Consider the following 15,430-nt stretch of genomic DNA (forward strand, 5'->3'; position numbering starts at 1 on the left):
TTAACAGGCAGTTTGCAGAGCTAATTGCATGCTCGTTGAGCAGGCAGTTCAGACAAGATTCTGCCTGCCCTAACCTCACCATCTGTGCTGGTATGCACTGGAATATCACATCAGTAGTGCCTACATGTGACCTCTAGAGTGGAGGCGGATTCTGTTGCCGTTTCCAAATTCTGTTGCGGACAATAATGACCATTTCCAAACTGTCAAAAGGCTGGAGAATTGAAACCTGTCTGCTTCCTGCATCCTGGTGCCCCCTGGTGCCAGCAATGAATTGAAAAAAAAAAATCCTGTGAGCTGCTTAACAAACTGCCAGTGCATCCGCTTCCAACATGTGTTTTCATTCAGTTTTAGTTAACAGCTCATGTGCATGGCTGACAGGGTGGTTTAGATGTATATGCACTCACCTGTAAACTGTCTAGCAGAGGTTAGAATCCCGACCCAGCTATAAGTTGTAATTCCTGTATTTCACAGGCAGTGATTCGTCAATGTGTGCCATCCCTCGGATAGACTTTAAACTGGGTGTTTCATCTACTGGCATTAGTTGGTAGATTTTAGAGATCCGATGGTGTCCATCGGGAAGAGGAGGCGGCAATTGCTGATACCATGGCAAAGTTCCAAATTCCTGTCCTAACTATATTGCTGGGAGGCAAAGGCAAGCCACCAAGTATAACCCTTGTCCAGAAACTGCTTTGGCAGTACTGGACCTGCCTTTGGGCAGAAGAAAAGAATACGAATAATGTCCATAATTATTTATAAGTGGGCATCAATGGAAGCCTCTCCTCAGTGAAAGACACATGAAAGCCCGCTTGGAGTGTGCAAAAAAAGCCCTTAAAGGACTCTCAGACTGCGAGAAACAAGATTCTGTGGTCTGATGAAACCAAGATTGAACTGTTTGGCTTCCGTCTGGCCACTCTGCCATGAAGCCCAGATCGGTGGAGTGTTGCAGTGATGGTTGTCCTTCTGGAAGTTTCTCCCATCTCCACACAGGATCTCTGGAGCTCAGCCAGAGTGACCATCGGGTTCTTGGTCACCTCTCTTACCAAGGCCCTCCTCCCCCGATTGGCTCAGTTTGGCCGGGCGGCCAGCTCTCGGAAGAGTCCTGGTTGTTCCAAACTTCTTCCATTTAAGAATTGTGGAGGCCACTGTGCTCTTGGGAACCTTCAATGCAGCAGAAATGCTTTTGTAGGCTTCCCCAGATCTGGGCTTCGGCACAATCCTGTCTCTGAGCTCTGCAGACAGTTCCTTCGACCTCATGGCTTGGTTTTTGCTCTGATATGCATTATCAGCTGTGAGACCTTATATAGACAGGTGTGTGCCTTTCCAAATCATGTCCAATCAATTGAATTTACCACAGGTGGACTCCAATCAAGGTGTAGAAACATCCTAAAGATGATCAAGAGAAATGGGAGGCACCTGAGCTAAATTTCAAGCGTCATAGCAAAGGGTCTGAATACTTATGTCAATGTGATATTTCAGTTTTTTCTTTTTAATAAATTTGCAAAACTTTCTAAAAACCTGTTTTCTCTTTGTCGTTATGGGGTATTGAGTGTAGATTGATGAGGGAAAAAATGAATTTAAACGATTTCAGCATAAGGCTGCAACATAACAAAATGTGAAAAAAGTGAAGGGGTCTGAATACTTTCTGAATGCACTGTATATATATATATACTAGCTTGTCTCGGCTTGCTATGCTCACCTCACCACCACGTAATTCAAAACACCTCACCACCATATAATTCAAAACACCCCACCACCACAAAATTAAAATACCTCGCCACCACGTAATTAAAATATCTGCCCACCACGAAATTAAAAACACCTCACCACCACGTAATTCAAAACACCTCACCACCATGTAATTCAAAACACCTCACTACCACGTAATTCAAAACACCTCACCACCACGATATTCAAAACACCTCACCCATACATTATTAAAATACCTCACCACCACGAAATTCAAAACCTCACACAACATCATTCAAAACACCTCACCACAACATAATTCAAAACACCTCACCACCACGTTTTGTCATGGTTTACACCAATCATTATACAAACAATTATTTTGCACAAATGTATTTGTTATATACGTGATTTTCCATTTTGTTTTGCACAAATGATTTTTACATTTTACTTCAACAACAATTGATGTTGAAGATTTAAGTTGGGGAAAAAAAAGATTCCCCAAAAATAAATAAAATAAAATAAATAAATTTCATGAAATTTCAAAAACCTTCTACCTATGTTAGAACATCCGCTGGGATCCCAAACGTTACACAGGAGGTTTGGCGGGGCTAGCCCCAAAACTGAGGGAGTGGTTTGGGGACAGACAGACAGACAGACACTCCTGTTTTATTATCTACTAGCAGAAGTACCCGGAGTTGCCTTGGGGGCGGGAGGGAAGGGGAGGGGAAGGGGAGGAGAAGGAAGGGAGGGGGGAAGGGGATGGAAAGGGGAGTGGAGGGTGGAGAAGGGGGGGGAGAAGGGGTGGAGGGGGGGAAGTGGCAGGGGTAAGATGGGGAAGGGGAGGGGAAGGGGGGATGCAGGAGAGGAAGGGGGTTCATATATATATGCTGTTGGGTGAATATGGTGTACATCACGTTTCTGAGTTGAGTGTGATGCCGATCAGGAAGAAGAAGAAGCCGTACTACCAACTTCGTACACTTCCGGAATTGTTTGATTTATTTGTGTTCAAATGTCTGGTGATTGTTTTGTATTTATTTATACGAATGTGTACTTGTATATAACTGTCATTAATTAAAAAGGCTGAGGCACTATTGAGCAAAACCGAGCAGAAGCTAGGCAGAAGCTAGTTAAAAGCTCCTAGCAGAAGTACCCGGCGTTGCCGGGCGGGGGAGGGGGAGAGGGGGAGAGGGGGAGGGGGATAGTGGGGTAGGTGAGCCCAGTATCAGTTCGTGATCAACGATTCCTTGTTCGTTCTTCTGTCGGGCCCCGTGAGAGAGAATTTTGAAAGCATGTGTTGCAATCAGTCGGAAATTCCTATTAAGTGCATAAGTTGTACTTCAAGAGAATTTTGAAAGAAGAAGAAGATTTATTGCGAAACTGCCTCGCCACCTAGCTGATAACCTTCACGGGGCCCGTCCCGACATTTTTTGTTTCAGAGGTTTCCTCCTGTCTTTCACCATTCAGGAGATTATCGCGTGCAGACAAACAAACAGACAAACAAACAAAACCTTTCTTTTATATATATAGAAGATATATACATATACATATACATATACATATACATATATATACATACATATACATACATATACATACATATACATACATATACATACATATACATACATATACATACATATACATACATATACATACATATACATACATATACATACATATACATACATATACATACATATACATACATATACATACATATACATACATATACATACATATACATACATATACATACATATACATACATATACATACATATACATACATATACATACATATACATATATATATATATATATACATATATATCAGTCACTTTGCGATTTCATACCATCAGTGGTGAACCCCCATTTAGGTATCCCACCCAGCTATGCTGTACCTTAATGGGAGCGATAAGTGCCATCTGCCACATGGCACATTACCTCTGGTATCCACTCATTATATGGAATCCCCTGGATGCAGCCGGGAGCAAACCAATCCAAATATATGTGCAGTTCTCCAGCTTTCAATGAGCGCAAGTAATGACGTCACTGCCATGTACATACGCTCTGCCTGTCAAGCTCTCAAGAGAACCCTCTGACAGAGCAGAATTTTGATCTTAGTTCAGATACTGTCATAAGTGTATGTAAAACTCACAGTTACCGACCTGGTTTCGCCCTTTTGGGGCTCATCAGGGCAACGCAGTGAGTCCTGCATACACTTATGACTCTGAAAACCTTTCGGTTATATACCAGTCACTTTGCGATTTCATACCATCAGTAGTGAACCGCCATTAAGGTAATACCATTGGGACGATTACACCTCACCACCAAGTAATTTAAAACACCTCACCACCACATAATTTAAAAGACCTCACCACCAAGTAATTTAAAACACCTCACCACCAAGTAATTTAAAACACCTCACAGCCATAAAACATGTGATAAAAACACCTCACCACCAAGTAATTTAAAACACCTCACCACCAAGTAATTTAAAACACCTCACCACCAAGTAATTAAAAACACCTCCACCAAGTAATTCAAAACACCTCACCACCAAGTAATTCAAAACACCTCACCACCAAGTAATTTAAAACACCTCACAGCCATAAAACACGTAATAAAAACACCTCACCACCACGAAATTAAAAACACCTCACCACCACGAAATTGAAAACACCTCACCACCACGGAATTAAAAACACATCACCACCACGAAATTGAAAACACCTCACAGCCATAAAACACGTCATAAAACACCTCAGAGCCATAAAACACGTTATAAAAACACCTCACAGCCATAAAACAGTTAATAAAAACACCTCACAGCCACGAAATTAAAAACACCTCACCACCACGCCATTTAAAAACACCTCACCACCAAGTAATTCAAAACACCTCACCACCACGTAATTCAAAACACCTCATCACCAACTAATTCAAAACACCTCACCACCACATAATTAAAAACACCTCACCACCACGTAATTAAAAACACCTCACCACCACATAATTAAAAACCCCTCACCACCACGTAATTATAAATACCTCACCACCACGTAATTATAAATACCTCACCACCACGTAATTCAAAACACCTCACCACCATGTGATTTAAAAACACCTCACCACCATGTGATTTAAAAACACCTCACCACCCCGTCATTTAAAAACACCTCACCACCACGTCATTTAAAAACACCTCACCACCACATAATTCAAAATACCTCACCACCACGTGATTCAAAACCACCACAACGTTATTAAAAACACTTCACAACCACGGAAACCAAAGTTTGAGGGAGTCGTTAAGTGACAACACAGACACCGCCCAGATGTGTAGATATATAGATAAATGACTGTACCTGAGTTGCCGTTTTGTCATGGTTTAAATCAATCATAATTCAAACAATTATTTTGCACCAATGTATTTGTAATATACGTGATATCACATTTTATAAACAATTGAAGTTGAAAAAAAAAAATTCCCAAAAAAATAATAATTCCCAAAAAAATAAAAATAAAACAATTGGAAATTTTTTCAAAACAATACCCTTAGGACATACCGACGGGAGAGATATGTGCATACCAGAAGTTTGGTACGATTTCACAAAAGTTTGAGAAAGTAGTTCAGTGACAAGACAACACAACACAGGACAGACGCTGCACAGATATATATATAGATATATATTAAAATAATAATAATTAACTAGCCGAAACCCGTGGAACATCCACGGAAGGGAGGATGTGGTGTATGGATAGAGTGTACCATTATGGATGGCATAGGGGATTTGCTTGTCCGAGTAAGAGTTAGGAAGAAAGATGAGAATGAAGAGTGCGTATATGAACAACGTATTTATTGCAATCTACTTACATGACAACGCTACGATATACTTTTGAAAAATGAATGGATTCGTAATAGGAATCGGCATAGCACCACTCTGGGCAAACTGGCGCAGTGGTATGTGTCAATGGAAAGGAACAGCAGTAGAACCATAGACTTAAAAAAATGAACGGATTAGTAAATCGACTGGAATTAGCCCCATACTGGCGCATTGGTAAGCTTCAATGTCAAGGCAGAGCAGTAGGAAGCGTACACCGCGATCGACGACACCGGCACAAATGCATGCTCAGGATTGTCCACTCAGCGGACGGCTTGCTTCGCCTTCACCCAGCAGACGCCAATAAGATGGCGTCGTATCGGCAGTTAATCGGATGTTTTTGGGCCCCAACGTCAGCTAATTCAGATTTTTCGAGTATGGCTGTATGTGATAAACAAAGAGTGCGGATCGTAGATCGTAAATCCATTAGTGCCGTGGGCATCGAGTCACGGCGTGCGGCGTAAAATGGATAACAAAGTCGAGTCCTTACGTTATTATTATATAGATAATATAACATTAATGATATAATAATATAATTAATATTATAATAATAATTAATAATAATAATAATAATAACGAGCCGAAACCCGTGGAACATCCACGGAAGGGAGGATGTGGTGTATGGATAGAGTGTACCATTATGGATGGCATAGGGGAGCGCTCATGGGATCTTCTTCTTCCATTAAGCTCCAATTTTTTCTCTTTAAGTTAAGTCCAATCAGTCCTCTCTGCTCGAAGTGCTCAGGCCATGCCTTCCCGCTCTCATACTTTTATTTCCGTTCGGTGTAGAAAGAGATTGACATATCGTTCGTCTGTTTTCAGCTCGTTATCTTTAAGCTTCCTTATGTCTTGCCACCTGCTACACCTCTCTGAGTTACGAGGATTTATGCAACGCACCCCGAGTATCGCAACGTCACTCCATTTAACTTTATTAAAATGACGATAAAGACGTGAAACCCGTGGAACATCCACGGAAGGGAGGATGTGGTGTATGGATAGAGTGTACCATTATGGATGGCATAGGGGAGCGCTCATGGGATCTTCTTCTTCCGTTAAGCTCCAATTTTTTCTCTTTAAGTTAAGTCCAATCAGTCCTCTCTGCTCGAAGTGCTCAGGCCATGCCTTCCCGCTCTCATACTTTTATTTCCGTTCGGTGTAGAAAGAGATTGACATATCGTTCGTCTGTTTTCAGCTCGTTATCTTTAAGCTTCCTTACGTCTTGCCACCCGCTACACCTCTCTGAGTTACGAGGATTTATGCAACGTACCCCGAGTATCGCAATGTCACTCCATTTAACTTTATTAAAATGACGATAAAGACGTTTCCTTATATATCCGAATTTAAAATGTTCAAGGGAATAAAAAGACCATTTGGTTCACACCACCCATGTTCACACCACTCGACTGTCTAATCAGCGGACGGCTCGCTTCGCCTTCGCCCAGCAGACGCCAATACGATGGCGTCGTAAGATGGCGTCGTATCGGCAGTTAATCGGATGCTTTTGGGCCCCAACGTCGGCTAATTCAGATTTTTCGAGTATGTCTGTACGTGATAAACAAAGAGCGCGGTTCGTAGATCGTAAATCCATTAGTGCCGTGGGCATCGGGTCACTGGGTGCGGCGTAAAAGGGATAACAAAGTCGAGTCCTTACGCTATTATTATATAGATGATAAATAATAATAATAATTATTATATATATCTATATATATATCTATCTATATATATATATTTATTTTTACATATATATATATATATATATATATATATATATATATATATATATATATATATATATATATATATATATATATATATATATATACATATATATATATATGTATGTATATATATATATATATATATATATATATATATATATGTATGTATATATATATATATATATATATATATATATATATATATATATATATATATATATATATACATATATATACGTATATATATATTCTAGATATATATATTCTAGAAATTATTCTAGATTTTGTTAATGTGACCTTTATATTCCAGAAATATATTCTAGAAAATATATTCTTGTGATATATATATTCTAGAAATTATTCTAGATTTTGTTAATGTGACCTTTAAAAGAAACAAAAACCACATTTGACATTTCAAAGCAAATAAATTGATCCTTGAAAGTGATGTAAACTGATATCGAACTCAATTCACGGACAGTACTGTGTTAAACTTCTGTGCGTTTTCCAGAAGTATCTCTTTATTTTGCACATCAGCCTAATTTTTTTTTTAACAAAAACAAAAGTTAAATTACGACTGGGATTACGGACAGTAAAATTACAGTTCAGTACTTCATGTAACCCCCACGAGCATTCAGGAGAGCACGTACACATTGAGGCATGCTGTTCACGAGATTTGCCAAGGTTTGGCCAGGAATCGCTTGCCATGCAGTTACAATAGCCTGCTGCAATTCATGCACAGAGGCAGGCTGCTGGTCCAAGTTGTCGATTTGACGCGTTAATTCTGCCCACAAGTTCTCTATCAGATTCATATCCGGGGACATGGCAGGCCACTCCATATGCTCCACACCACGGTCAGCAAGAAAATGTTGTATCATGCGAGCACGATGAGGCCGTGCATTGTCATCTTGGAAGACAAAGTTTCCTCGAAAGGCTGCATGAACAAATGGAAGCAATATTTCTTCCAGAATGGCCCTGTGCTTGAACTGGTTCAGGTTTCCATTCAGAACAACCAGGTCTGTTTTGCCCCCTGCATGAAAAGCAGCCCAAACGGTCACCCCACCACCTCCAGCTTGGACTCTTGGCACTATACAATCTTCGTTGTAGGCTTCATGCACTTGTCTGCGCACTCGGACGCGGCCATATTGACGATAGACCAGAAATCTAGACTTGTCACTGAAGATCACGTGATTCCAGTGTCCTAGCTGCCATTGACGGTGCTCTCTGGCCCACTGCAATCGGCGCTGGCGGTGTTGTCTGGTCAGACGTGGCTTTCTCAGGGGACGCCTGGCACGATAGCCTGCTTGAACCAGTCGTTGGTTGACTAGCCTTCTGGATACACGCACATTTGTCAGTTGCTGCCACTCAGCCCTAAGCCGATTAGCTGACTTGGTACGGCCATTGTGGACTAACCGGTGCAGCTGGCGATCATCCCTCCTCGTGGTTCTGCGGGGACGTCCTGACCTCGGTATTGGAGTAGGGACACCCCTCTGAGCATTTCGTTTCAGGATCTTTGACACCTGACCTTCAGTGATGCCATACTGCCGAGCAATAGCACGCTGTTTCATGCCGGAATTTCGTAAAGCCACCACTAAATGACAAACAGCATTGTCGATTTGACGGACCATCTCCTGGGGAAGCGGCAATAACTTTTGTAGACATGCAGCAGTTGTTTTCCACTAATACAGAATGCAACAACCCTTATATACCCGATTGTGAAGCCAATCGTCAAATGTACCTGTCCGTACATTTTGTCACGCCACCTGTGATATAATCCTGTTGCTGACTTCTTGCTGTGACAGACAATCAGTGACATGGTTCTTTTAACAAAGAAATCACCGAAGCGTAAAAGAAACTCACCAGATTGATATACCGAGTTCAGAAAGCAAACCCAAGTCAAGAAAAAAAAAATATTCCATATTAAATGCCAAGTCTGTATATATATATATATAAACATACATCTATCTATAATTCCAGTAATCTCTGTCTGTACGTTTGTACGTTTGTACGTCTGTTTGTCTGTGACCGCTGTTTCTCGACAACCACGGGTCCGATATACTTTTAACTTGCCAGGTATATTGCTGGGGACCCGAGGATGTGCCTTTTCAAGGTTTCATATTAATCGGACAATTACTTACCGAGCTATGTCCAAAAAACGATTCAACCAATCAGAGAGCAGCGAACTATCGCGTGTGCCGAACGTGGCGGACACACTCTGCCTCGGATGGCACATTTGAGAGCGTATTCATTTATTTCACGTTTGCAAACTATGTTGGCGTTAAACTATGTTTTAAAACTAATAACAACGAATTTGCGATTCATTCGCTTTCCTGCGCGTTTGTGCACGCGATGGCGATTTCTTTACCAAACTCCGGAAGCCGTTCGCTTTGGACCAAACCATTTCATGTAAATAGAGGGGGGGGATTGTCACCGTACTCGCAAGCCGTTCGCTTTGGACCAAACCATTTCATGTAAATAGAGGGGGGGGATATAATTTTAGATATAGATATAGTACGGGCAATGCCCTAGTCTATCTATAATTCCAGTAATCTCTGTCTGTACGTTTGTTTGTCTGTGACCGCTGTTTCTCGACAACCACGGGTCCGATATACTTTTAACTTGCCAGGTATATTGCTGGGGACCCGAGGATGTGCCTTTTCAAGGTTTCATATTAATCGGACAATTACTTACCGAGCTATGTCCAAAAAACGATTCAACCAATCAGAGAGCAGCGAACGATCGCGTGTGCCGGCGTTGCGAATGGACCAAACCATTCCATGTAAATAGAGGGGGGGGGTTCTGTGGTCGTTGCGAATGGACGAAACCATTTCATGTAAATAGAGGGGGGGGGATTGTCACTGTACTCGCAAGCCGTTCGCCGTTCGCTTTGGCGTTGCGAATGGACCAAACCATTTCATGTAAATAGAGGGGGGGGGATATAATTTTAGATAGATATATAGTACGGGCATATATATAGTACGGGCATGCCCTAGTACTGACAAACGCTGTTGCAGATGGTATAAAGCCTATGGTCCGGTATTGTGGCCAACATCAAATCGTCAATTTGGTTTGAGTGTACCATTATTCATCTTGCCTCATTAGAACATTTTCTTGTTTCGCCAACAATACGACGTCTCCCATGAAATGACATCTCAGCTCTTCATTTTGTTTTTTAATTCATGTCCATCATATTCTTAAAGTTCAATTGCAAAACCGCTTTGTGTGATTGGAACACTTGAGGTGATATTTTTATTGCTTGTACTATGAGTCTTTATTTTGAAGACATGTGGTTTGAAATGTGAAAAATCACAACATCGCCTGGTGACGAGTATGTGTGGATTAATTACGGTTTCAGGCAGTTTATGGATTGTTATGTCAGTTATTATAATCTCCCTCCCTTAATATCACAAAGGGCTGCAAGATGGCCTCCAGGTACACATGCTCGACTGTAAACCTGGGATTTAATCTTGGTCCAGCTACAAACTGTCGTCCTGGTGTTTCACTGGCAGGGTAATTCATCAATGTGTGTGCCGTCCAGTTAAACGGGCGTCCCATTTGCTGGCATTAGTTTGTGGATGTTAAATATCCCATGTGCCCTTTCCGATGAGTAGGCGAGCTATCATGACCAAATTACAAATTCCTGCCATAACTACTGCTGGGAAGGCAAAGGCAAACCACCTAATATAACCCTTGCCAAGAAACTGCTTCAGCAGCACCGATGCTCTAACAGAGGATGTTGAGTATGGTACATCGGAATTTGAATATATCCAAAAATTCAAGTTTTTCGCTCTAATATTTTTATCACAATTTTCATCATAGTTAGGCTTTTCATCCACAAACTTCATATATCTGTACTATAAGAGAGACGTTTGTCTGTCTGCGATTGTAGCTATGTTAAAGGTAATGTTAAATGGTCCCCAACCCCATTCCTTAATGGGTGGAGGGAGGTGTTGTAGGCCCACATACACACAAAAAAAAACAAGTACAGATACATTCAAGGTACACTGCCCCCATGGCAAATAATGAAATTAATAACATATCTTGTAGCGCACGACATTGCAACACAGAGTTGGTATTGGTAGGGAGAGGTGTACAATAATTGATTGATTCATTGTGTAATTAAAATAAATAAATAATAATCGTAAAATAATTAATTTTTTTAATAAATTGGCTAATAGCATACCTAAAACACCAGTGTTTCATTGGAAGCTGTAACTATTTGAAAATTAATCAAATAATGAATTAATTGAGAAGAAAATTGATTAATTTATTAATCAATAAATAAATTAATCAATTAATTGATGAATCAATAAATCAAAAATATCCTTTATAGCCAAATGAATTGGTAATTTTTGTATACAAATATCAGCTTCCTAACTCAAAAGGAGCCTGAGATATTGACCAGATGAGAAAGAAAACAAATGTGATTAATAATGAAAAGAAATAAATAATATTCATAAAATAATTAAATTTTTAATAAAATGGCTGATAGACTACCTACTTAATTAAACCACCACCCTTTCATCCGAATGTGAAGCTTTTAAAAATGCAATTAATTAAGTCATTAATCGAATAATTAAGTAATTAGTCGATGAATTGATTAATCAATAATTCGAAAATACCCTTTACAGCCAAATCACTTGGTCATTATCGTGTCCAAATATGAGCTTCCTTGGTCAAAAGGTGCCTGAGATATTGCCCAGATGACAAAGTAATGAATAAATACTTAATTAATCGATAATAATTCAGTAACGAATCAATTAATGAATTAATCGAAAAACAAAAAATGCCGTTGTGTCTAAAGTACGTGCGCACTATTGTGCCCACATTTCAGCTTCCTAGCTCAAAGGATGGGTGAGATATCGCCCGGACAAACAAGAAAACAATAAAAAAGAAAGCAAACAAACAAACACATAACCAGCATGAAAACTGAGTACTCCCTTTCAGCGTGCGTCATTTCCGAGCCCGCTTCGGTGCCCGGCAATGACGTTATGCAGCGCCTGGAAATGGCATAGGAAGGGGGGTGGTGTAGAACATGAAAACAAGAAAGAAAGCAAGAAACCAGAGTGAAAACTGAGTACTCCCTTTCAGCGCGCATCATCGCCGGGCCCCCTTCGGTGCCCGGCAATGACGTCATGCAGCGCCTGGAGATGGCACAGGAAAGGAGCGGTGTACAAATTTTGATTTCTTCAAAATGTCAACAGGAGGGAACAGCACTGGGCAATGCCACATCCCCCTGTTACTATCTTATAAAATTGTATTACATGAAGGTAAGCTTGTAGATATTTGTGAAACACAACGGTGTTTGTTTGTGGTGTTTAACACAGAGTAGTGTAGTTTGATAACGTGTTAAAAAGCAAAAAAAAAACGCCCAAATAATCTGCATCCGCCTCATTCAAACACTCCCCTCCTCATTTACTTCAGGTTTGTTATACCTTCACTGGATCGCTCCCATGCAGGCTCATATCAATGTGTGGTCCGGAATCGAGCAGGGGCACTTATGCAGAGACCAACAAAGATCCACGTTGCATGTGAGTTAGATTTCTGGCATCACTTATGTGCTCGCTCACTCGTTTGGTCAGTTTTACTCATTGCTTTCAAGGTTAAATGATTATCAAAAGATCAAAGCAAAAAAATTCCATTACCTGTGTCTGTAGTTACTTCAAAATTGGTAATTATTGATGCATAAATGCTCCCAGAAATGGTGCAAACAGCAGCCATAGGCTGCGTACGAAATAATAACAAGTGCATCTCGAAAGCAGAGGTGTGTGCAAATGCAGCTGCTTTTTTGCCTCATTTTGTTTGATGCTTCTATTATATTCTCCCACATGTGCAGATATGGGCAAATTTGATGGTGGAAGGCGGCGGCAAGGCGTGTGGCATGGTCAGGCAGCGGTGCTGACTCCACCCCACATTCCGAGTTACCCACAACCACAAGTCACATGGTTCCATGAAGGCCAGAAAATATCTCCTTCAGCTCGCATGTATGACTTGCTATCATACATTTTCACAGTACCTATCACGCTTCATGTTGTATTGGTCAGACAGCAACATATCCAATAATATGGAGAACAGTAAATTTTTCAAAGTGTCATACCTTTTTATATTGTGCAATGTATAACAAAACACTACATGCAGCTGTTATTAGTCCCCTACCGGTGTACACCGTAGGGGACTCTAGGTTTGCACGCCGTCCCTCCGTCCCTCAGTCTGTCAGTCCGTCAGTCCGTTACGCAAAGAACAGTTTTCCGGACATTTTTTCTAAACTTTTAATGCTAATGATTTCAAACTTGGTACATGGTTTCGTCATGATAAGTTACAGATCAAGTTCGAACTTCACGACGTTTCGATCATTTTTGACAAAGTTATGGCACTTTGAACTTTGGTAATTTCCCCAAAAGTTTTCCGGACTATAATTTGGAGTGCGGTAAGTCATAATACTGTCTTCTATGACAGTGCTACCCAATGCCGTTAGGGGACATGTATTGCAGCGCAATACTCAGAATGCTTGTTCATATAAATATCCTCAATATACAGGGTTTTTCAAAAGTCCGAAACCGGAAATGTCTTGAGTTGACTTGACCAAATTTAACCCCTTTGGTATGACACTCCAAATTGAACTCAGGTGCATCCAATTTCCTTTGATCATCCTGGAGGTGACTCCACAACTTGATTGGAGTCCACCTGTGGGCAATTCAATTGATTGGACTTGATTTAGAAAGAAACACACCTTTCTATATAAGGTCCCATAGTTGACAGTGCATGCCAGAGCAGAAACTCTACCATGAAGTCCAAGGAACTTTCCATAGAACTCTGAGATAGAATTGTGAGGAGGCATAGATATACAACAATTTATAGAGTGTTGAACGTTCCCAAGAATACAGTGAGCTCCATCATTAGGAAATGGAAAGAATATGGAACTAGTCAGACGCTTCCTAGAGCTGGCCATCCGACCAAACTGAGCAACCATACAAGAATGGTCATGGAGGTGACTAAAAACCCAATGACCACTCTGACAGGACTACAGAGTTCCTTGGCTGAGATGGGGGAACCTGCCGGAAGGACAACAATCTCTGCAGCACTTCAGAAATTTAGGCTTCATGGGAGAATGGCTAGACGGAAGCCACTCCTGAGACAAAGGCACATGTCAGCCTGCCTGGAGTTTGCAAAAAGGCACATGAAAGACTCTCAGAGCATGAGGCATTATATTATGTGGTCTGATGAGACAAAAATTGAACTCTTTGGCCAGAACGCAAAGCGCAACGTCTGGCGGAAACTGAGCACAGCTCATCACCCATCTAATAGCTTCCCCACCCACCATGAAGCATGGTGGTGGCAGTATCATGCAATGGGGATGCTTTTCAGTGGCAGGGATTTGGGGAGACTTGTAAGGATAGAGGGAACAATGAACGGAGCCAAATACAGGCAAATCCTTGAGGAGAATCTGCTTCAAAATGCAAAACACCTTAGACTGTGCCAAAGATTTACATTCCAACAGGACAATGACCCCCCAGCATACAGCCAAAGCAACACTGGAATGGCTTCAGAACAATAATGTGAAAGTCCTTGAGTGGCCCAGCCAAAGCCCAGACTTGAATCCCATTGAGAATCTGTGGAAAGGTTTGAAGATTGACATTCTCCATCCCACTTGACAGAGCTTGACCAAATCTGCAAGGAAAAATGGGAGAAACTCCCAAAATCCAGATGTGCAAAGCTGATACAGACATACCCAAGAAGAATCAAAGCTGTAATCGCTGCCAATAGTGCTTCTATGAAGTATTGACTCAAGGCTGAATACTTGTGTAAATTAGATATTTTTGTATTTAATTTTTAATTTTTTTTTTTAATTCTAAAAACAAAATCCACTTTGACATTATTATGGGGGTATTTGTGTAGATTAATGACAAAAAAATCTCAATTTAATTCCATTTTTAATTCAGGCTGTAACACAACTAGTCTGGGCGAAATAGGGTTTGACCTTCCAAAAAATATACCATAGCTGATTTTTGGCTCAGTGATGCCATATCATATGTAGATTGATATATTAGGAGCCTCACGCTGAGGGTATTGGGGAAATTTTTTTCACTTGATTTTCTTCTGGGGGTTGGAGAGGGTGCAATTTACGTAAAAATGCCATCAAATG

The 15,430-nt window shown here is 40.7% G+C and overlaps 1 protein-coding gene across 1 annotated transcript in view; it reads left to right on the forward strand.

The window, feature by feature from the left end:
* The window catches only part of LOC137425102 (protein sidekick-2-like), a 547,704-nt gene that overhangs the window by 84,365 nt on the left and 447,909 nt on the right, over nt 1-15,430 (forward strand). The window contains 2 exon segments of the mRNA XM_078772524.1: nt 12,712-12,818; nt 13,124-13,271. Coding sequence (XP_078628650.1) covers nt 12,712-12,818; nt 13,124-13,271 — 255 coding nt within the window.

The sequence above is a fragment of the Myxine glutinosa genome, chromosome 1 (assembly GCF_964187855.1).
Source record: "Myxine glutinosa chromosome 1, kmMyxGlut1.1, whole genome shotgun sequence".
In the NCBI taxonomy this organism is placed as follows: Eukaryota; Metazoa; Chordata; class Myxini; order Myxiniformes; family Myxinidae; genus Myxine; species Myxine glutinosa.